At 41.0% G+C, this 21405-nt stretch overlaps 1 protein-coding gene across 1 annotated transcript in view; it reads left to right on the forward strand.

The window, feature by feature from the left end:
- Window positions 1-12551: 12551 nt before the first annotated feature.
- CCDC170 (coiled-coil domain containing 170) overlaps window positions 12552-21405 on the forward strand; it is a 35846-nt gene continuing 26992 nt past the window's right edge. Inside the window, exons 1-3 of the mRNA XM_086461103.1 lie at window positions 12552-12650; window positions 15959-16215; window positions 20825-20969. Of these exons, the coding sequence (XP_086317229.1) occupies window positions 12567-12650; window positions 15959-16215; window positions 20825-20969 (486 nt within the window). The 5' untranslated portion in view covers window positions 12552-12566. The remainder of the gene's footprint in view (window positions 12651-15958; window positions 16216-20824; window positions 20970-21405) is intronic.

Raw genomic sequence — 21405 nt, forward strand, 5'->3', positions numbered from 1 at the left:
ATCCAGAATACTGTGCTGGGGATGACCACACAGCGTTTCCTTGAAATAGCTGAGCAAGGCTCAATCTTTAAAATGCTTGTGTATATTAAAGTAGCGCGGCAGAGGACCTGCACACTGGTAAATCCATGCTTTCCTTCAGTGGTGGTGTGTATAGAAAGGTGGTTCAGGAAACAGAACTGGCTTTTAAGAGCCCTTCATGGCTCTTCTCTCCCACTTCTTCCCTGTTGCAGATCAGGAAACGTACTGGGTTCTGCTCCTAGATGGCTTATATACATACATAATTGTTACTTTGGTCTAGGATCTGTGTTTGTAAAATACGAAACAATTCTGGAAATAGGGTTAGGGTCCAGGAGTGCTCCCTCAAGCCGGCTGAAGGATCCCTTCACCTGCTCTTCCTTCCATCCAGTGACTCTTGTGTTATCTGCACAATGGCCCTGTTTCTACCCAGGGAGTAAGGTGAGGGAATTAGGAGACAGATAAAGGTCAAATTCCTCCAGGCAGAGAAGGGCCTACAACTTGCTTCGAGGGCTCTGGTATGTTTAAGTGAACAAATAGTTGGCTGTGTTCTCGATCTGAAGCAATCCTGAGTTAGAGCTCCTCTCGAATGCCTGTGGGAGGTGTTGGATACACAGCTTTGACTGCACCAGTGGCGTTGGATTGGGCCCTTAGGAGTTTTGCTGCTACTTCTCTGGATCGTGATGGAGCATTAGCAGGAGCTAGTTGCCCAGTGCAAATCAGGTAGTTTCCGTACATACGTGGAAACAAAAGTTCCAGGTACTGAAAATTCCCAAAGTAACTGGATGAATTGAGTTTAGACTTTCAAAGAATTTATATCTGGTTTAAATTCCCAAAACTGAAAATGACCTAATATGTCAGAGGCAGCTTTCAAAGAAGAAACTTTGATTTTCAAAGAAAACGATTTCTTATAAATTGTCCTGACTTTTGGGTTTTTTACCATACTTGTGTTTCGGTAGCTGCAAGTATCATTTAATGGAATTTTTTTGCCTTTGGTTTCATTTAAAATTGTGCACTTGCTGCTGATGTCCTGAGCTAGAAAGCAGCTGTGCAAAGTGTTTACTTCTGTCTCCTCCGTCTCCATGCAAACATAGATAGAGATACGTTAGTCTGTGCATAAAGTATTTTTAATCAAATATTGACTTACATTGTGGACATTATCTTAGTACTCCTCTTGTTTCTCCCTTGCTAATAAACAGCTTCTATTTTGGATATAATGCTTGAATTTACAAGTAAAAAAGCTAAACCGAAATTCCCAAAACTTTAGAATACATTCTTTGGGAAGTGCAAGTACAGTGTTGGTTACACCATGAAGCTTTGCATTTTCGTTATTGCTCTTTGCCTTGTGTTTCAGAATTAGCTTTTTGTTTTCAGCCCATGGTTATTCTGCCCTACAAGATAAGAAGGCATCTAGTAATGCTATCATAAAACTGTTTGGTTACTGTTCTGTCATCCAAAGATATTTAATACCTGCTCATGGGCAGGCTAAACTGTTCTATTGCCACATAGGAGATCTTCAGGAAAACCTCTCCAGAAGTGATTTCTTTTTCCCTGACAGTTCTGGGAAATGACTTGCTCAAACAGGAAATATGGGGAGGAAACCATGCTTAAAACAGATTCTGTGCTAAAATCTCACTTCTTTCCCAAGTCTGATTAGTTCCCCCATATGCATGTTTCAATTCCACCACCCCGCTTTGTCCCAGTGGTGGAGTCCAGGGTTGGAAAACCAGCCGGCTTGTTTCCTTCAGAAGATTTACTGACCCCACGAGATGTCTCCATCAGTTCAGCTGAGCTGTGCAAATTCACATGGGATGTGGGGAGCGTTAAACTCAATATTTTTTTGGGAAAAAAAAAGGACTCCCATTTTGGTCAGGCATCTGTACATATCAGTCTTGCAGTGTTCCTGCAGGCCCCCGTAAGCTGCTTTTTTTTTCCTTTTTTTTTTTTTTTTTTTTTTTAAGTGGGGCTCTTATTTTATGCTACTCATTTCAGTTTTCTTTTTATTAAGTTCTCAGAAGTCTGCAGACTGATCTGCTAGCAAAATACAGATATTGACACAGAAATGTCATTTTAGCCTGTGCCATAGTAAGCACTTTGAAAGGCAATCTAAGCTAATTTGTGTCACTTGCCAGGGAACCTCTGGTTCAGGTGTCTAGGAACATGGGACTGTTGGGGTACTCGGACCAATTGCTCTCCATCCATCCGTATCCCACAAGACAGAAAGGATGGCTCCCTCATCAAGTGAGGGGCAAGCTATCCTCATCACCACGTGACATTTAGCTCTGAAATTATTCTGGTATGTCCACTCTCATTTACTTACAGAAAATTCACTTAGGAGCAGATATTTAGAAACCTGCAGAGCTATCTCACTGTTAGATTTTTTGAGTGTACTGGCTACTGGAATTGAGGTTTCATATCCCAGTTTTAGCAACTTTCCTCAACACTGAGCTCTTTCACGGAAGGGAAAGATTGTAGTAATTTTTTGTTATTTTCTGTTTTAAAACTTACAGTGACTATGTTAGGTACATACGCTCAAGAGATTCTGCATCGTTGCTCAGAAAGGCTGAGAACATCTTGTCCCTGTATTTGCTGTAACGCAACATGAAGAATTTTATTCAGGAAAATGACTCCTTGAAATTATTTTTAATTAAAAATCCTGAAGTAACCCTTCCTAAGCTGTTATTTCCCTCCCCTGTTAAGGAAAAAGAAACACAGAGTCCTCCTGAGAACTCTACCTGTAGTGTTTGGCAAACAAGCCTAAAGCACTTTCAAGTGTGAGCATCCTGTGGTAACTTTTTTCTTAGTCCAACGGCTTGAGGAGGGGGTATTGCAGCCGTTCAAACTGCCCCATTCTTTTTCAGAGCGTTACAAGAAGTTTCTACTTTTCTTCATCCTTTTTTCCTTGTCTTTCTTGTTGTTACTTTTGCGACAGTTCATCAGATTCAGTGTTTTTCAAAAAGCCAAATAACTTCATAGATCTACAGTAAGATAGAGCTGTATAAGCATTCTCTCCCCATCACCGAGGGCAGAAGCGGCTGAAGTATAGCTCTCGAACCAGCTGTGGCACTGCAGGACTAGCGATGGGGAAGCGCGCGCAAGCACATGCTTAAGAAAGTGAGAACAAAGTTTCACAATCATTTAATCCTGCAGCTGCGTGCTGCTCCAGCAGCGGGACAGATCAGGCTGTAGTCAGATGCTGGACAAACCCAGGATGATTTTTTTTGTCCCGATTTGCAGTGGACATTAAAACTTGTGTCAGATTTATGCCGTTTTTATATAAGACAGCTAGTACAAATTTAACCCGTCAAAAACACTTAACAGATTTGAATTGCAGAAGGAATTTATGCTGGATCAGCATTTTGGACCATGTGGCAGTAGCAGCTTTGACCCACCACATTTGAAATTATAAAAACTTTTGGTTGAGCTCCCTAGCCAGCAGCGTATATTAGGTACCTCACATAATAGAACAATCACAGACATAGAAGAGGTAAGAAAAAATGGTCAGGAACGTTATCCTCATAAAAATATTAAGGCTTTGTGTTAATTGAGATCTGGGATAAACTTTAGCTTGGGAACAATGCAATTTAACTGGGAACTAATTGCCTGGGCGTTTTTCTCTCAGACCCGTATGGAGGCAGCCTGGGCACACAGCTCCCCTCTGGCCAAGGTCCCTGCTCTTATCCTCTGGCCACTTTCTCACCTGGCTCCTTTTGAGAGTTTAGTGCTGCAAAACGAGGCTCCCTCCTCCCAGGCAGCAGTCGCTGGGTTCAGGGGGTGTCTCCCTTCAGAGAGATGCCTGCAGCACATGCTGCTCGCAGCTGCCTCCTCTGCACCCCTATCTGCTCTGTCAGCACAGGGTAATTCTGATTCAGGAATGCCCTAATGGTTTCACTCCTCTGCTACAGCATTTGTGTAGATGGTCCTCAAGAACAATGGTTTTCATAAAACATTTTTATAGCCCCTACGCTATCCTGTGTTGCTGTTAGCTTACCCGTCACCCATGAGGATGGACTGGAAATGTGCCACCAGGAAGCTTTCACCACCTCATGCACTGATGGCCGTTATGTCTATCCCCAGATGCTCCCTGAAATGGAGGCAGGTGTCTCCTGCCACCTGTGCTGCACGGCCTCAGCCCCTCGCTGGTCTCCATTTCCCCTGATCATTTCCAGCACTGCTTCCTCACATTAAGCAATTTTTCTCCTTCCTTTATGAGGTTTGGAATTGTCCAGCTCTGTGCTTTAAGCGATGTAGCACTTTACAGAGGGTGATGAACCACACTGGCAACCCCCTGCTTGGGCAGGGGCCTTCTCTGTCCTTGGTAGCAGCAGTGAAATGGCATCAGGCACACAGAGAAGAGGAAAAAAAAATCACTACTATCCCTAGCTTTTCCATTTCCTTCTCTGGAAAACATGAATAAGCCAGTGTTCCTAGGCAAGGTGAGATACTTTCTGACTTGTGAGTGGGTGCAGAAATGGTGCAAGATGGCACCATCCCCAGAGGCCATGGGGCAGGCCTGGTTAAGCAGCTCTTCGAAGCAAATGATAGGCACCACCCATACACCTGAGGGTTTAATTTTCTTTTACTGCTAGCTGCAGTTCCTCTCCTCTCGTGTTTATCTGCTTTATTTGGAAGGAAGGCGAGGAGGAGGAGGAGGAGGTCCCCTTTAAGCTGGAGGTGTTTTGGCAGTAATCACGGCAGGCTGCTGTCTCCGGCTGAGTAAAGGCCTGCAGCCGTTCAAATTTCCTTTACTCGGCTTGCCTCTGTTTTGACTTTTTTGAGGAAAAATTTGAGGTAATTTTCTCAGGCTGATAAAAGTTTGATTGTGTAATATCTATTTGAAGAGGAAACAACGTTTTTTGTGAGCATCTCTTTGTAAAGACTGTTCACCTTCAGGCACCGAGCACTGCCGCCCCCCCCGCCTTCCCTAACCAGAGGACCCCATTGCGCCCCCCACGCCAGGAGCCCCGCGGCCCGTCCGCCCCGGCCCCGGCCTCGCCGCCCGAGCGGAGGAGGGCGCAGGCCGCACCGCCTGCTCCGCGTTGCCAGGGGGACGGCGGCACCACGGCGGCCGCCATGAGCGGTGGCAGGGCCGGCAGTGGCGGGCCGTGCGCGGTCCCCGCTGCCCCTCGGCTAGCTGGCGGGGGCGGCAGCGCGGCGGCGGAGGTACCGCGCCGCTGGGCGCTGGGCAGCGGCCCGCCCCTGCGGGGGCGGCGGTGCTGGTTTCTGCGGGCGGGAGGCTGCGGCCTGCCCTGGCAGCGCGTCCCCGGGGAAGAACGAGGGGGAAGGCGGCCCGGGCGCGGAGGAGGCGGGAGGGCGGGCGGGCCTGGCGGGCTGCCGTCGGCTGGGCCGGGCCGGGCCGCTGCAAGGCGCCCGCGGGCTGCCGTAAGAGCCGCCGAGGCTGGCGTGCTGGGCTCGCTGGCTGGCACGGGGCAAAGCGGGGCGGTGACAGGGGGACGCGGGGGAAGGGAGGAAGGGTAGAGAAGGTTTGGGTGGTTGTGTTTTGTTTGGGTTTTTTTTTGTTTTTTTTTGGTTTTTTTTTTTTTTTTCCAGTTCTATTAGAGAATAAAAGCCTTGATGTTGGAAAAAATCCCCCCTCCCTCACCTCGGTCTTCAATAGCTTTCTGTCGGCCGTTTCTGCGGCAAGTGACTGGCACTGAGGCTGGCTGTAAAACGCCCTTGCGAGTTATCTTTCCAATTTAAAATGTAATTTCGCCTTCTTTTTTTTTTTTTTTTTTTTTTTTTTTTAAAAAAAAGCAACTTCTGCAGCTGCAGAGCTGTACCTGGCCGTAGGCTGTGCTTCAGTTGTGGCCCAGTGAACTTCAGCTGATGGTTATAGCTTATCTTTGCCGATTCAAGGACAAAAGTTTTTTCTTATTAAGTGTTGCAGAAGGGAGTATCTTTTATGGAGTAGGAATTTATAGTTATCTAAGAATTTCTTCTTTGCATTTCTTCTTCCTTTGAAACTGGTTTGCTGGCTTTGATGTGGCTGTAAAGGAGATGCTCGAGGATATTGCTTAGAAGGGTCAAACTCCTCTGTACTGAAGATATAGTAGTAAATTTGTAACAGTTTCATATTCCAAAGGATAAACAATTTATTAGCGTGTGAACAGATCAGTTCTCCTTAATAGTTGAATATCAGTTTTGTAATTATGATATATTGTTCCGAGAAAAACCTTACAGAATTTTGGTAGTTTGTCATGGCAAAATCAACTGCCATTGTATTAAACACAACTGTTTTGACCCAATTACAAAGTTTTTTGTTAACACTGCTTAGTTACAGAGTTGACAGTAACCTGCTCCACATTCTATTGACCTGAGGTCAAATAGTTTGTGAATGTTACTTTTGTGACTCAGAAGTGATTTATAAAATACGGGTTACAAATGGTAAATCAAACTACAGCACTAATCAGTCTTTAATTGTGCATATACCAACACAAATATATCTAAAATATTTGCCTTTCATTGAGTGCGGTATAGTAGGCATTGTAGGAAAATTGCAAGAGTGTTTGCATTGCATGATGGTCTGGTTTTCAAATTTCTCATTTAAGCTGTTCTCTTACAAAAGTTATTTGTCTCCATTCAGCACTCACAAAATAAAAACAGTAGAATAACAAGTGGTTTGCAAAAACCTGCATAAGCACTTAATTTTGTCACATTTTTCTCCTAAATTTTGTCTTAACAATTACCGTTTTTATTATTTTGAGATTAAACACAGCAGCTCCTTATTTGTTTTGGAAAAGCTGAGAGACAAAGTGTCAGGGGAGATCCAAATTCCTTAATTCAGCCGTACAGGCAAGGATGAAGTAAAACAAAAACCACTGTAAGTAATATTTACAGTAGGTGATGTGTCTCTGTAATTGCCTGGAGATGACTGCTGTCTTTCATCATATTAAATGTATTTATTATATTTAGATGCAGAGTCACCTTATTCTAATAGAGAGGAAAATGAAAGATGAAAACACTTTAACTGGTGCTTGTAGTAGGAGACGGTAAGAGTAAAATTTTCGCTGTCATGAAACTTTCATTTGGCCCCATTAATCAAGCTTGAAATTTGCCTCTTCAGTAGATGAGCAACACCAGAGAGTGATTTTTATCTTTTGGTAATACCTTTCAATGATTACTGCAAAGGGAGGAGGATAGAGCTAAGCAGTACCCTTCTGAAAAGAATTTAGAAAATCTGTTTGGTAATTTATTTGGGCAGTTAGGAACACTTTACTTAGTGTTATGTGTTTCTGGAACAGTACACTAATGCACAAAAACTCCACAGGCATATAACAATGACAACTAAAGAACTTTTCAGAATTGCACGCACAGACTACAACCAATGAGTTGGGCCTAGTTACGGGCAGTAATTGGAGAGAGGAAAGAGGACTTCACCGAGTGGGAGCTGATCAAACGTAATTGGGTGTTTCTGGCATTTTATAATGTGAAAAAGAAACTGACAACTGGAATGGTTTTGAAATGTTAGTTGCAAATTTTGATCTATTTTAAGAAAGTTTTATCAATACAAGCGTTTTGAGGTCTCTGATAGGCAAATTGGACAAAGTATTATCTAGAAAGAAGTCAGCTTTACCCAAAATAGGCATACAAGAGGGTTAGTTTGTGAACAGGCTTATTTTCCCCTGACTCAGATTCATTTTAGTCTGTTTTTGCATGTGTTAACAAAATCTGACTCACTTTAGTGGCTCGCCCTTCTCATGCTCATCGGTATGTGTAGCTGCTGTGGCTATTCTGAAGTGATGTGCGTGCTGGCTAGCTGCTGCTACCAGCAAAAAATCTGCAATAGCCAAGTGCTACCTGCCTTTCCTCTATTTGACTCAGAAATTAATCTCTAAAAACTGTCCAGTTTCTGATTTTCAGGTAGCTTATAGTTATTTATATAAGATTTGCTTTTTATCCTGCAGATTTTGTGAAAAGAAACATATTCTAAAACTTATCTGTCTTTATGCTAGATTATTTTGCAAAATAAAATAAAAAATTAATATTTCCTGCATGCTGAAGTAGAATTCTCTTCTCTTTTTAAATCAATTTATACAAGATAGTTTTGAAAATGGCCTTGTTAGAGCATGTTTTGATTGTTTAATCAGAAAATTAAGATAGTTAGGTTGTGGATGGCAACAAACTATTCATATTAAGTTTCTAGCTGTAGTTAGAGTAGTTACAATCAAACATGATGTTTAAGCTCTCTTGGCCAGCAATTCAGCCCATACACAATGAACTCCTCTTGATCCCCATTGTCCTGAAGGGCACTTTAGCCTCCCATAGATCCAATAGCGAGTTTGGGGACTATCATTTCTTTGTGATTTCTTAGGGAGATAAATTCTGCCTGGAAGTTTTTCAACTGGACACTCTTCCTAGTACTTCGTGTTGAATGTCATCTTCATTCTGGTTGCAGCAAATAATAATAATAAACTGTGCTACTGCATTGTATTTTCAGAAATTAGAACAATTTTTGTGTGCATATACACCCATGAATATTAGTTTGTCTTAGGAAGAAATGTTACAGATTCAGGATATCTTATTTTGTTTGTTTTCAGAGTATGAACTGTTATGACACAAGGATTTATATAAATTATTGAATAGTCCACTGAGTCCAATCTGTGTACTAAGTCCTGCATAAACATGTAGGTAAAAAGAGCCCACTAGTTAGCTTAACATCTGAGGAGAAAAAAAAAAGATGTAGTTCAGTTAAAATAGATCACGTGCTTATTGCTCAGATTTTTTTTTTTTTTTTAAAAATTATCAGTGTAGAAGAGATGTAGGATAAAAGGAGAGATTAAATAAAAACTTGGAGCACATGAAGAGCAGTGGCAAAAGGAAGCGAGCACTGCGCAAAGCCTGACTGTGTAGTTGAACCAGTGAAGGTAACCCAGAGAAGTCAAAGGTAAGGTGTCTGTTTTGGTTAGACGTGGGTTTGAATGCTGTGGGGGCCATCAGAGCTCATAGGCTAGTAGAGGAACTATTCCATAATGTTTTGCTTTTGTGCCCTACTTTGCTGACGGTAATCTATGACATAGCTTACTAACGCAGGCCTGTGAAAAATTAAGGTCATGTGTCGTCATGTTGCAAATTATGCAAATTATTTAATTTTCAACCTCCCTTCCCCTGCTCCCCCCATTTATTCCTGGAAGCAGAGGAAGAATGGAGTTGATGCAGGTTCGTGAGTCATTATTTTTGGTGTGCCAAACCCAATGGGCTTACGTGCTTTGGAAACAGGAAGGAGGGATCCTTGCCCTGAGTAGTGCTCATCCGCTATGGGCAAGAGGCAACGCCTTGGCAAGTCACTCAGGGTAGTGATCAGTGCTTAAATGCTTACTGAGGGCTTTCTGATTCAATAGAGATTTTTCTAATATATATTTTGGGAAAGCAAGGGCAGTGGCAGAGGTAGCAGCATTTGCCAGGGCTAAAATAAGAAATGTAGCAGGAAACAAAAGAAAAGCTGACAGAAGCAGGATGGGAGTGAGTTACTTGAATAGTCGGCCGATTTCAAAGTACATGGTGAGGTATTAAACTACTAAATGTTGTTGAAGTTCTGTTGTTTCTGAATCAGGTGAAGTTTGCCAACTGCAGGTTGGATTCCAGGGAGGTAGAGGTAGTTATTTGGTAAAAAATAAAAACAAAAACCCCCACAATAACGACAATGACCTTGTGTGGTTGATCTTCTAAAGAATGGCTATTGCTAATAAAGCCAAAGGTCCAAGTAGATATTACTCTTAAGTATTGTTAATACAGGTTTAGCTTCTGTTTAGTATTTGCAGTGAAATGAAAACTTAGTTTTCTTGCAGGTAAGTGGAAAGGGATGAAAAAAGTTCATAACGGGAATAGGAGAAATGCCCAAAAGCTAGACTATTTAGAGCTGAGTGATAATATATTAAGGCTTCTCTTGTCTCCTGCCTCTTGTTCTTTTAACACTTCATTCCTTCTGTTGTCTTAACAGTAATTAGTATAAACTACATAGTACTCATAAGACATTACAAATCCAAATTTTTCCGGAGATACAAGAGTTCCACATCTGCATTACAAATTTTACTCCTGTAGTAGAGTCATGACCAATTAATTGCATTGTTAATAGATATGGTTAATGATCAGACTTGTGAATGGCTGCTGGAAAAACCTAGAAAACTGTTTACTTAAATATTAAAGCATGTACATTCCCTGCCAAAAATACGATAATCGTACCAACCTTCCCAGCATGGTGTCACCATGTGTGATCAGTTTCATATTTACTAAGGCACTGGTGGATACAGAAATCTGCTTCTGTAAATCTCACTAAGGCTATAAATAAATGAAATGGTAATTCTCACTGACTTTAGCATCTGTCCTCATTTAAACTTCTTTTAAATCCTTCTGGATGCATGTCTGCATCTTCGAAGCGCTCATCATTTTAAAATCTAGATTTGTATGACAAACGTAGGTTTCGGAAGTTCCAGCTGTAAGGGGTTTTGTTATGTTGGTTATAGCTGCTGAACAGGGATCTTCTTTCTTCAGCTATGCTCTGAAATTTTTTTTATTTCATCAGTTTTGAGATATATTCCTTCTTTCTGTAGGGTCAGAAGTGGTTGTGTTTGTTTAGGGAAGAAAAAGGAAACACACATCAATACAGTCATATAAATACAATAACATACATAAATAACATACAAGTGTGACTCTTTGCAAGCTCCAGCTGTGGTTTCGGAGGCCTGATGTATTACAGAATGAAAAAAACCCCTCTCTACATCAAAGAATTTCACGTGGTTGTACAATGTGAAACAAGTGAAATGAAGCAAAAAGGAAGACAAAGTCTCAAAGAGGCGGCTCATGCCTTCCCCCGCTCCCTCAGGATGGTGATAAAGCACTGAGAAAATTAGCAGCCCTTTTATCTTGGAGATTGTGTGCTATGTTGTACATGGCCGTGAGCTGCACTACGTGTATCAGTCTGGCTTGATGAGAGTGACAGCTCCTCTGTGAAAGAGCACAGCTGAGTGTCTTTGAGGGAGATGAATGTGATTGAATTTGGTGGATCTAATCCAGTGTGTACTAGAGCACTGAAGAAAGATTAGAGAGTTGACAATTTTATAGAAACTAATCTGAGGTAATTTATCTTCTTCTACAGTCCAAACTAGTAGTTTTGCTTTATTCCCCAGGGATTTCTGTGTACGTTTTTTTTTGTAGAGGATTATTTTACTAGACATTCACCTGTAGAAAGCTGTTTGTTATTTTCTACTTAGAATGGGTTGGAGCTGAACTTGTAGTTTATCTCTGCCTGGAAACCAGTGCTGGTGCAGAAGAGCATGAAATGCAAGCATCTTATCTCTGTCTCCATTGGAATACCTTGTTTCGACAGCAGTCATTAGCTGGGGGAGATTTGCATTTTGTAATGTGTGGCTAAGTGCGGTAGGATTGCGGTTTTGTTTGTCCTGTGTGGGAGCTCATGGAATAGAAATCTCATGTTCTGGCCTCTGCCATGTGTGCTCCCAGCATCACCTAAACATAATCTTGTTCTGAAGATGTTAAATTTTATCATTTTGTAGTCATTATTGATTCAAAAAAATATGTTCTGTCTAATGAAGCTCCTATCAAGACTTCAGGTCTGAATTTTCGTATTGAAAGATTTAAGTAACAAAGGTGAAGAAATCCACTGCATTTCTGCTCTACTGTAGAGGACCAGAACCACATGGGAATGAGAAATTGTGCTATAAAGAGTCTAAAAAGCACAGCTGAGATTTGTACAAGTGAGGTGAAGGAGACTGTGCTAGCCATCTATCAGAAGGGCTTGAAAAAGGTTGAAAGTAAGTCAGGTGATTGCTGGGGATGAGAAAGCGTCAATCGGAAAGCTGAACTTATGTCTGAGTGATGGAGTTCAAAAGGACCTTTAGCCTTGGCGGATTAGAAGTAAAAGCACAAATGGGCAAGCCAACTTTGAGGGGCGAGTAGAGAGTCTGAGTAGGCACGGACTCTGTAACCTGGTAGAGAGACTGTGAAGGTGAGATATGATAGAAATCTGCAAAATCATGAGTGCTGCAGAGAAGGTTGATAGCCATTGCTTTTTTTCACCTTTTCTTCCAAAATAAAAAGAGGGTGCACGCAATGTAACGGAAGTCTAAAACCCAAAGTGGTTCTTTGCATAAGAGACACCTGAGAACTCCCTTTGGGTCAAAATTTACGTGGCTTGAAGGAGTAACTGGATAAGTTTGTAGAAGAGGGACCTTCTGCATGTTGCTAAATACATAGAAACTACAGGAAATAACCTGAGCTGAAAATAGTGGGAGGCCATGGGATAATTGAGGGGGAGTATCTTACATGCCTTTGTACTTTAGCACTGGTGTTGGTGGCTGAACTTGCAGATGAAAGGGGTGACTGGTAGAAAAGTAAATGTTTATCTCATTTTTCAGTAAGACTCAGTTACTCTGGGAATAACGTATTTGGAATAAACGCCCTTGAGTAGCTTAAACAAAAAAGCGCTGAGGCAAAAATTTTCAAAAAAATGTGATGTCTAACGGTTTTGTTTTTATGCTGTCTTCCAGGAATCTCATGATCATGTTCCTTTGGATATTCCTGTCACTAGAGAGCAGATGAATCGCTATCGAGCTGCAGCTGAAACTGCTCAAAGTGAACTTGCAGCACTTTCAGTGAAGTATGATTGTGCCCAGTCAGAGGTACATTTAAAAATACTTCCAAATCCTTCTCCAAACTTGAGGATTCTCTACAGTCACTTTCTGCAGAGAATAGAAAGCTTGCAGAAAGTCCAGAACTTCTTGCTTTTGCTACAGAACTTTTATTTCTCGTAACAGTCTTCTTTTTAGAATGTGTGATTTTTACTCTGTTTGCTTCTGTGTTCAGGAACTGATTATGAGTTTATATTTGAAAGATTAAAGCAGTCTAGCTTTTTATCATCGTCATCTAATTGCAATCTTTTTAAATTAAAGCTGAAGGTTAACATTTCTAAACTGTGGTTGTATAAAAGTTCTGATAGATGTCCTCCTGTTGTTGCTGGTGGATTAAGATATAACTGCCCATCCTCGTCCATTTCTCCATTCAAGTTACAGCTCCCTAAATTTGCTTTCCTTTCATCACCAGTGCAGTTGTGTTTGAGCTAATGAAGCTGATTATAACTAGGGAGGTGGAAGAACACACATGCACCCTTTTCAGTTTTTCCTGCTGTATGGATGGTACTTCTCAGGAGAAATGATTTATTAGAGAATAATTTAGAGTTTCTGTATTTTCACATGTAATTTTTTATTTATTTATTTATTTATATATTTTTAAGCATATGACTGACTAAGGTTGATTTGATCCAATTCAGCAATGCAGGCAGTGGTCAGTTTTAAAAGAGAGTGGGATTTGCCTTTAGGAGACATGAAATGCTTACACTTACTTGCATGCATAGATTTAGGTGTATATATTCATAAATATACATAGATACATGAAGTTTGATAGAAACTTTTGAGCTTTCATCCAACTGTTTGTTTAAACATCTGTACATGTTACAAACATGTACTTTATTGTACATTGTAAAGTGCTTTGTGGTATACTTGCATAGCACTTGAACCTTAAAAACGGCTCTATCACTGAAATAAAATTTCTTTAATTGTGGATAGCTGAATATGGGAAACAGCAAGAACATGTAATATTATAGGAGAATGAATTGTTAATACCGTATCCAGCCACAACTCCAGGGTAAGCGTCCATTGGCTGAACTTGAACTTGACCAGTTGATCCTGAAATTACTGCAGAGTTTTTGTACGTTTAATGGTTATCCAGGATCAGTATTTTAAATTTCAATTTTAAAAAAAGCCTTGCAGAATCTGATGTTCTCATAGAAAGAATTTATTACTGGAAATGTTGAAAGGCTTTATTGCCAGCATGACTGACTGATTTATAGATTCTTTCAGCACTATGCTTGCAAAAGCAAAAGAATAGTCAAGAAAGCAGCTGTTCATGCTCTTGTTAATAAAGACCTTCATGACCCAGCTGAGGTCAGAGCCCTGTTCTGCTGAGTGCTCTGTAAAACTCATGATATGTGATTATTCTTGCTTTTTCTGCTATTGGAACTGACCATAAAGACAATGGAGAAAGGGAAAAAATACCACGATTTGGAGATGGGGAGTTGAACCACAGAGAAATTTTAAGGTTGTGAATGCTTTAAGCTACCATAGCTTGGTCTAGCTGCCAAGCAAAGCAATCCTATTGTTCTTTCAGCTGCTCGTTTCCTTCCCCACGCTGCCCCATCCGTTGTGCTGGCATGGATGTACGTGTAGTTTTACAGTGCACTGCGTTGCTGGGGAACGGATGCAATTGAAAAATAAAGACTCTCCTTCTGGACTGATTTTTAGCCGGATCAGTTTCCCAATCTCACTTCACCTCATAGCCGTGTAAGTGCTTCTGCTAGCACAAAGAAGTGGGTGGAGTACGGAAATGAAGCCCAGGAGCTTGGGAAATGGCAGAGCTGCTTTTGTTAAAATCGATGCTGCTTTATGTCAGCTCCAAAGTGCCTGATAAACCAGTGCTTGCAGGTGGAGCATAAGCTCATCAGAGACTATCCTGCTGCTGCAAGAGTGATTGTCCTACCTGACTCCTCACTGTTAACCTTTTCTCTGTGACATAGCCAGCTCCATTCCTCTTCCTCTGTAGAAAGTGAATTCTTTTCTGACAGCTGTGATACTTAAGTTGTTTGTGGGGGAATCAGGTAAATACCAGAGCTGGTGCAAGAGAGGGGACAGGCATGTGTGCCTGGGAGCAGGAAAAGCAGGACCTCCCTTTTCCAAGGCAGTGGGTTCAGCAGCCTCCTGGAATTTCTCTGAGTAGCTTGGGTTTGGCCACACTGTAAGCCTCTGGCAGAGCAGTGAATTTTTGGACATCCTGAGTTGCAGCTTAATGTCTTCAATATTTATTGCCTTGAAATGTTTGCCACAAGTTAAAAGCTAAAAGAGTGGTTAATGTGGCTTAATTATTTGCCTGTTAATTTTATGTAGTAGGAGATAAATGCTTCAGATTGCATCTTGCTGCTTATAATTGGAATCGGTCAGGAAAGCTGAAACATGCCTTAGCGCTTCCTGTGACCAAAAATCCACCTTAAATTACTTATCCATTTTTACAAAATAAAACACACTGAAATTTTATGTACTTGGTGTGTCAGCCTCAAGCTCAGTCTTTTAGAGAAGCTTGCAGCAGAAATAGTTCAATGGAAAATAGTATTTTTAACTAAAAGAGAGAGGGGAAATTAAAGAAAAACAACTGAACTCCTCGAACACTTGGGAAGCTCTAGCATCATCTCTGGAACAGGTCCTTGACATTTGGCAGTGGTGTTGTTCCTCCCACCCTTCCTTAAAAGTCTCTCTTGCTGTTTCTGTGTAAATCCAGCTCCATTTGATTGGATTATCAGACCAAAAAAATAACTATTTGCGTAAGATGAGAAGAGGTTGCCTACAGCACAACTCCCCAAAATTTTCTTTGCTTCTGAATATGCTGCGAATCCTCAAAAGGCTCCACCCTCATACAACAGGATACTTTGCTGTTACAACTCCCTACAGCTGTAGATTATCTGTGGAATTTGGAGCAGGGAAGAGGCAGGCAAAAAAGAGGGAATAAGTGTTAATAACTGTATTGCAATTCAGATGCATAAGGAGGTGAGTTAAGGTTGTGCAGCAGAACTTAAGGTAGACTTTTCCCTAAATTCTGAGTTTGTAAATAAATTTATCTTCCTGTAAGAGATTATCTTGAAAAGCTGTATTATATTACACAACAGCAGCTTTTGTTTTTACAAACCTCTTCTGTTGCTTTTTCTTAGTTATATGAAAATAAAGTTGCGTCCCTCCACTCAGTCTTGCAGTGATAGAAGACTGAGTTTTTTGTTCCAAAACGTGTTTCCTGACACATTACTAAACTTGTAGTGCAGTCACATATTTCAGCCTGGGCAATGTTATTCTTCCTTTTTTAAATGAAATTTCTGCTTTTCTATCTATAGCTTCTTGAACTCAGGTCCAGAATGGTCTCTAAAGAAGCCTCTTTTCAAAAGCTGAAGGCTGAAGCTGAAAGCTACAAAGAAAACAATGCTAGACAGATGTCTCGCCTCCTGTCTTTGCAAACCCGAATTCAGGAGATGGAGGAAGAGGCGTGTGTCCTTGCCACGTCTAAAAACCAGGCTGAGCTGACAGCTCAGGTGGCATTCAAGGAAAACTGGGAGCTGAAGGAAGAGCTTCATGAGGAAAAGGCCAAACTTAAGTAAGATTCATGTGAGATGAGAAATGTTAGGGGTGGCAGAATGGTGCAGTTGTCAATGCAGAAAAATATGTCGTCGGACAGACTTTATTGCAGTTCTGAATTCTGTTACAATTCTATAACCCTTGTACGTGAGTGTGTGGAAGGTATTGAAATCTAAATTTTGGGTTGAGTTGTTAGTCTGTAAATGGGCTTTTGAGAGTTTTATCCTTCAAAGGAGAAATGATATGAGTCAGGTTGGTGTAATCTCATTGTTTAAAAAAAATGAACACAGAGGGCTGTTTGTCTGAACGCAGTAAAAATTATAGGTATGGTTTTCTTGTTCAGGTATTTCCATGTATGGCACTGAGGCAAACTTTGCCTTTCATAGCATGCTTGTTATGGGCAGCACCTGCAACTACAGTCTAGTGCCCTGGTCTATCCTTATCATGTGGCATCTTTTGCAGACATTTACCTGTCACTTGACATGCTGCATAGGCTGTGAAGTGGTGAGTGACTGTGCTGCTGCACTATGCTGGTCTCCTTTCCCCTCTTCTGTGTCACAGCTGGAACTGGAACAGTGTCAAGTGGATTTCTTCCTTAATGTAAAACTCTCCGTTAGGAGTAGTGTGATAGAGAATCACAAGATCACAGAGTGTTAGGTGTTGGAAGGGACCTCGAAAGATCATCCAATCCAACCCCCCTGCCAGAGCAGGACCACCCATCCTGTAGGTCACACAGGAACGCGTCCAGGCGGGTTTTGAATGTCTCCAGAGAAGGAGACTCCACAACCTCTCTGGGCAGCCTGTTCCAGTGCTCTGGCACCCTCACAGTGAAAAAGTTTTTCCTTCTGTTAATGTGGAACCTCCTGTGCTCCAGCTTGCACCCGCTGCCCCTTGTCCTGTCACTGGACATCACTGAGAAGAGCCTAGTTAGTAGCATCCAGTCTGAAGGGAGCGTGTTAATGTTTGGTTGATGTTCGCCCAGCTTTCAGTAATGTTAGCTTTCTCTGACTTTTCTTCTGCTTTCTTCTGGACATTGCTGTGTGGGGTTTTTTTGTTGTTCATGTTGTTTTTTGAGTTTTTTGGGTTTGTTATTTAATGTGCACACTGATTGCATGAAACTTCTAATAAAATATAGTATTCTTAACAATCCTGTTCTTAACATAGCATGCCAGAATACTGATCTGTCAGTTCTGCATAACTGCTAATATGTCAGGTCTGTGAGACGAGGACTGATAGCAGTGTTGATCACAAAATTGATTGGTGCAAAATTATTCTGAACTCTAAAATTCCAAAATCAGTCTCAGTCATATTATATTAATAGACACCTTGTAGACTTCTAGAATGGATTTTTTCCCACCATTACAAGGCTAATATCCATGTCTTTCTCAATACTGTCTAGTTAAGAGCAAGATGAGTGTTTACCAGATGTCTGTATTTCCCAAATCAGTATTTCGCACAGCTCTTCCAGGCTTTGTGCATTAGGAGTGGACAAATAAGTTCTTTAAAGATCTAGAGGAATCCATTGCGGTGCACTTGTCTATTACCAGCTGATTTACTAAAAGCCCTGCCTGGAGAGTGCAGGTGTTGGTCACCAAAGATTTTTAGATATGATCCCAATATAAGGGAGGAGGTAGTTAAGCCAAGAAGTGTATTATGCATCCTAGCAACATAGAAAACATCATAGTCTCTGACATAATGGTTGTTAAGATTCTTTAAAATGCTGCTTCTTGGGGGCGGGGAGGGGGGAAGAAGTAAAAAAAAAAAGGAAGAAAAAACATCCTATCCTCTTTGCCTAACTTACTGGGAGAAAACTGCCAAAATACTGTTTATCATACTAGCCTGTTGTTACGGTGATAGGATCAATTTTGTGTGGCATAAATCTGTGCTGTCAAATCCCAGTGCGGTCCTGGCTGCTCTGCTATGCCCATGACACTTGTGTCAGCACTTCTGTTTGTGTTTTCTGCATGGTGACTGAGGCCAGGGAACTACTCCGAGAGAGAGAAGTAAGCAAAATAAAAAGCTTCATTTCGAGCTCTATGAATCCCAAGACTGGTTCACTGTGCACCTGGAGTGCACTACTAGAGTGCTGGCAAAAGGGAAGGGACAAAGGGAGGGTGAGTCTTCTCTTTTGGAAGGACAAACATGCTGGACTGGTCATGAATCTGCAGTGTATGTTTTCAAAGCTTTTTCTTATCCTCAGCTAATTGTTGTATGTGCTGCTTAATACTAGTCAATGTATGGACTTAATGAGCTTTAGTCAGTCTGGCCACCTTAGTAATATGTGGCACAGACTAGTCCTAATTAGGTATTCAAGAAAGGTTTTAACTGAAAACCACTAATAAAAAGGAAAAGCAAGCCAGTAGGCATGAAATGCACATTTACATTCTATACCGATGTGATATAGCAAAAAATATTTAATGAATTCTGTGATCAGTTTCCAAGATGTACACCTCTCCTATTGAAAATGGTGCTTTTCTACTCAACAGGTCTAGTGCCAAGGTATTTTTAGAGCCTGAACTGTGAAAAGCTTTTTTTTTTCTTTTTTTCTTTTTCCTCCCCTTCTCTTTGCTCATTAGTTCTGAAGAGCTAGCAAAACTGTGAAAGAGCTGCCTTCTACTTTTTTGTACCTGATTGCCTAGTTTCTAGGTGCTCACACCTTTAGGGCCCTACTGGAGGTAACTAGGTTATAGAGTTGTCAAGTACATGATTATTACTTCAAATTGTTTATTTTTAGAAGGAGACATGGTTCTGTGTGTGATGTCCCTCGATTTTTCAGAGCCACCGAATAGTTTGTGGGGTTGGTGGTCAACCTCATAAAATATTCTAACATACAGGCATGCGTGTATGACATGTCTGGAGCCTCATACCTTTTCACTTCGGACATACACCTCCTCAGGACAGCAGTTTAGCGACCATCTCACAGCTTAGTTTTGCTGTAGAGGAGAGGAAGGTGCCCAGAGGTGAGGAAGCTGTGAGGCACTTGTTTTCTGAGGGCCAGTGCCTGCTCTTTTGGCTCATGGTGTGCAGTAGTACATGGAACTATCCTTGTTCTGTCTAGAGCAGGAATTAATGTTTTCCATCCCTCTCTGTTATTCTTCCACTCTCTTCCAGCTTGCACCATTGACAACTATGCTGATCTCCCTCCTAAGGCAACATCTGAAATTTTCTCGTGGACCATCTCTTTTGCTTAGTGATTTATAACCACTTAATGTACTGTGTTTGCACTCACTGTGCATTTCCTATAGGAGTCTCGTGCTGCTTTTTGATTATGGAGTGATACTCTCTTGCCTGCTTGATTGCCAACCTAGAGAGGAAGAAATCAGAAATGGAAAAGTATGAGTCCAGAAATGACTATCATGCCTACCCTGAAAACTGAGAATAGTGTTTTACGCTCTGATAAGCAAATGAGTTTCAATAAAGTATTTGCTCTAGACAGATTTTTGGTAATATCTCACGTCTGGTGTTATTCTAGTGTTCAAATCTTTGTGAAGAACTTGCTTTAGAAAGTACTTTAGTTCTTCAACTGGAAGCTCAATAGCTTTGTCTCTTCCACTCTGTCACTGCATAGCTCTCTCATGGGTGTTATTGGAGAGGTATCGGGGTTGATATTTGGATTTTGAGCTTTGTTTGGTTGGCTATTTTTGATAATCTGGTTTTTTGTAGGGTTTTTTTTTTTTTTTTCAGAAGTGATGCTCAGCATTGCAGCATTGTGAGCAAGATTTGAATCCATACATTTGCTGCTTATGCAGACTGTGGCAATGCTTGGTTGCTGGACTTGTCTTTATCCCTGGCAACGGGAGCGGTGTAACCAGTTTTATGCTAATGAGTTAAACGGAATGCTCTCTTATTTGGTTGTTCATTTTATAGAGTGTTTACAAACTGATACCTGCTGTTAAAGGTGGTAACAGATGTTTCATGTGGGATATGAATCTGCATGATAGGTACCTTTTGAGAGTGATGAAATTGATGACAAAAAGCTGCGTTTTCTTCATACTTTTGTGGTAGTCCCTTGACATTTTCTTTTTCATTCGAGCCCTTTCGTGGGTAGTGTTATGCTGCAGAAGACTGTATGTACAGCAAAGTAGCATCTCCCATCTCTGCTTCTGCTCGTAAACTTCCAGGTACTCTGGATGTCCTATGCTTCCATTTGTCCAGAGGGGCTTCTCTTTCCCCAGTGTTTGTTGATCAGCATCATCAGCTTCATTAGAGCAGGGTTGTGTTTCCTTTTAGCATATTTTTACTATAATTTGATCACTCTCTCCCCCCTTACTTTTTCCAAGCTTTTGCTTGCAGCCTACATTTCTAGTATCGTCAGGGCACTGTTTATTGCTGTCACGTGGTTCTTGTGTTTCATTGAAATTTTGTGCTAAGAATCAGGTTGGGATCATAGAAGTTTATTTGAAGTGCTAATCAAAAGCAAAGATGAAGAAATGTTTGCACATAAGGCAAAACCAGAAGTTGTATGTATTAAATACCAGATATAGAGAATTATATGTACCTTTTAAAATAACTTTTGTGGCATGCAGAAGCTACCAATAATCTTGAGATAATGTCTTTTGCCTAGAATTCTGTTTCACAGATCATTCACTCTGATGTGTGTGTAATTTTTTTTTTGTTTGTTTGATTAGTAAACGTTTGAATGAGTATGAAGAAAGCATGACTCAAGCTTCTAAAATCAGCAGAAAGTATGAAGAGCTCCTTACACAGCTTTCTGGATTCTTGGACACAGACATCAGAGAAAAAGAAAAACCACAGGAATATTTAATGTCAAAGGTGATTATGTGTAGGCAAGGGTTTCTGTATAGAGACTAATAGAAGAATATTTGGTTGTCAGAGAAGTAAAGCAAGTGATGAAGACAGGAATCTTTGTGTTTAAATAACACTTTTCAGACAGTGCTATCATTTAAGACAGTTTTTTTTTTTTCATGTTGGTCTGAATTTCAAAGGTGCTCAACACTAATAGACCTCAGTGAACTCAATCTGTTCTTATCTGCGTAAATATTTTATCGGCCTGTAGTTCCCAAGTACAGTCCTGATTAGATACTTGGTTGAAAGCTTTCCTGAAAACGTTAACATTGGGAGTCACTAGGTGACGTGCAAACCGTGCCACTAGATCTTAACACTTACCTCGAGCCAACATACCATTAAATAGAAACATCTGAAATGGCATACCCTAAACCAACCTTAACTACGCCCTGTAACAAAATGC

Source organism: Leptosomus discolor, chromosome 2 (assembly GCF_034619465.1).
Source record: "Leptosomus discolor isolate bLepDis1 chromosome 2, bLepDis1.hap2, whole genome shotgun sequence".
Lineage (NCBI taxonomy): Eukaryota > Metazoa > Chordata > Aves > Leptosomiformes > Leptosomidae > Leptosomus > Leptosomus discolor.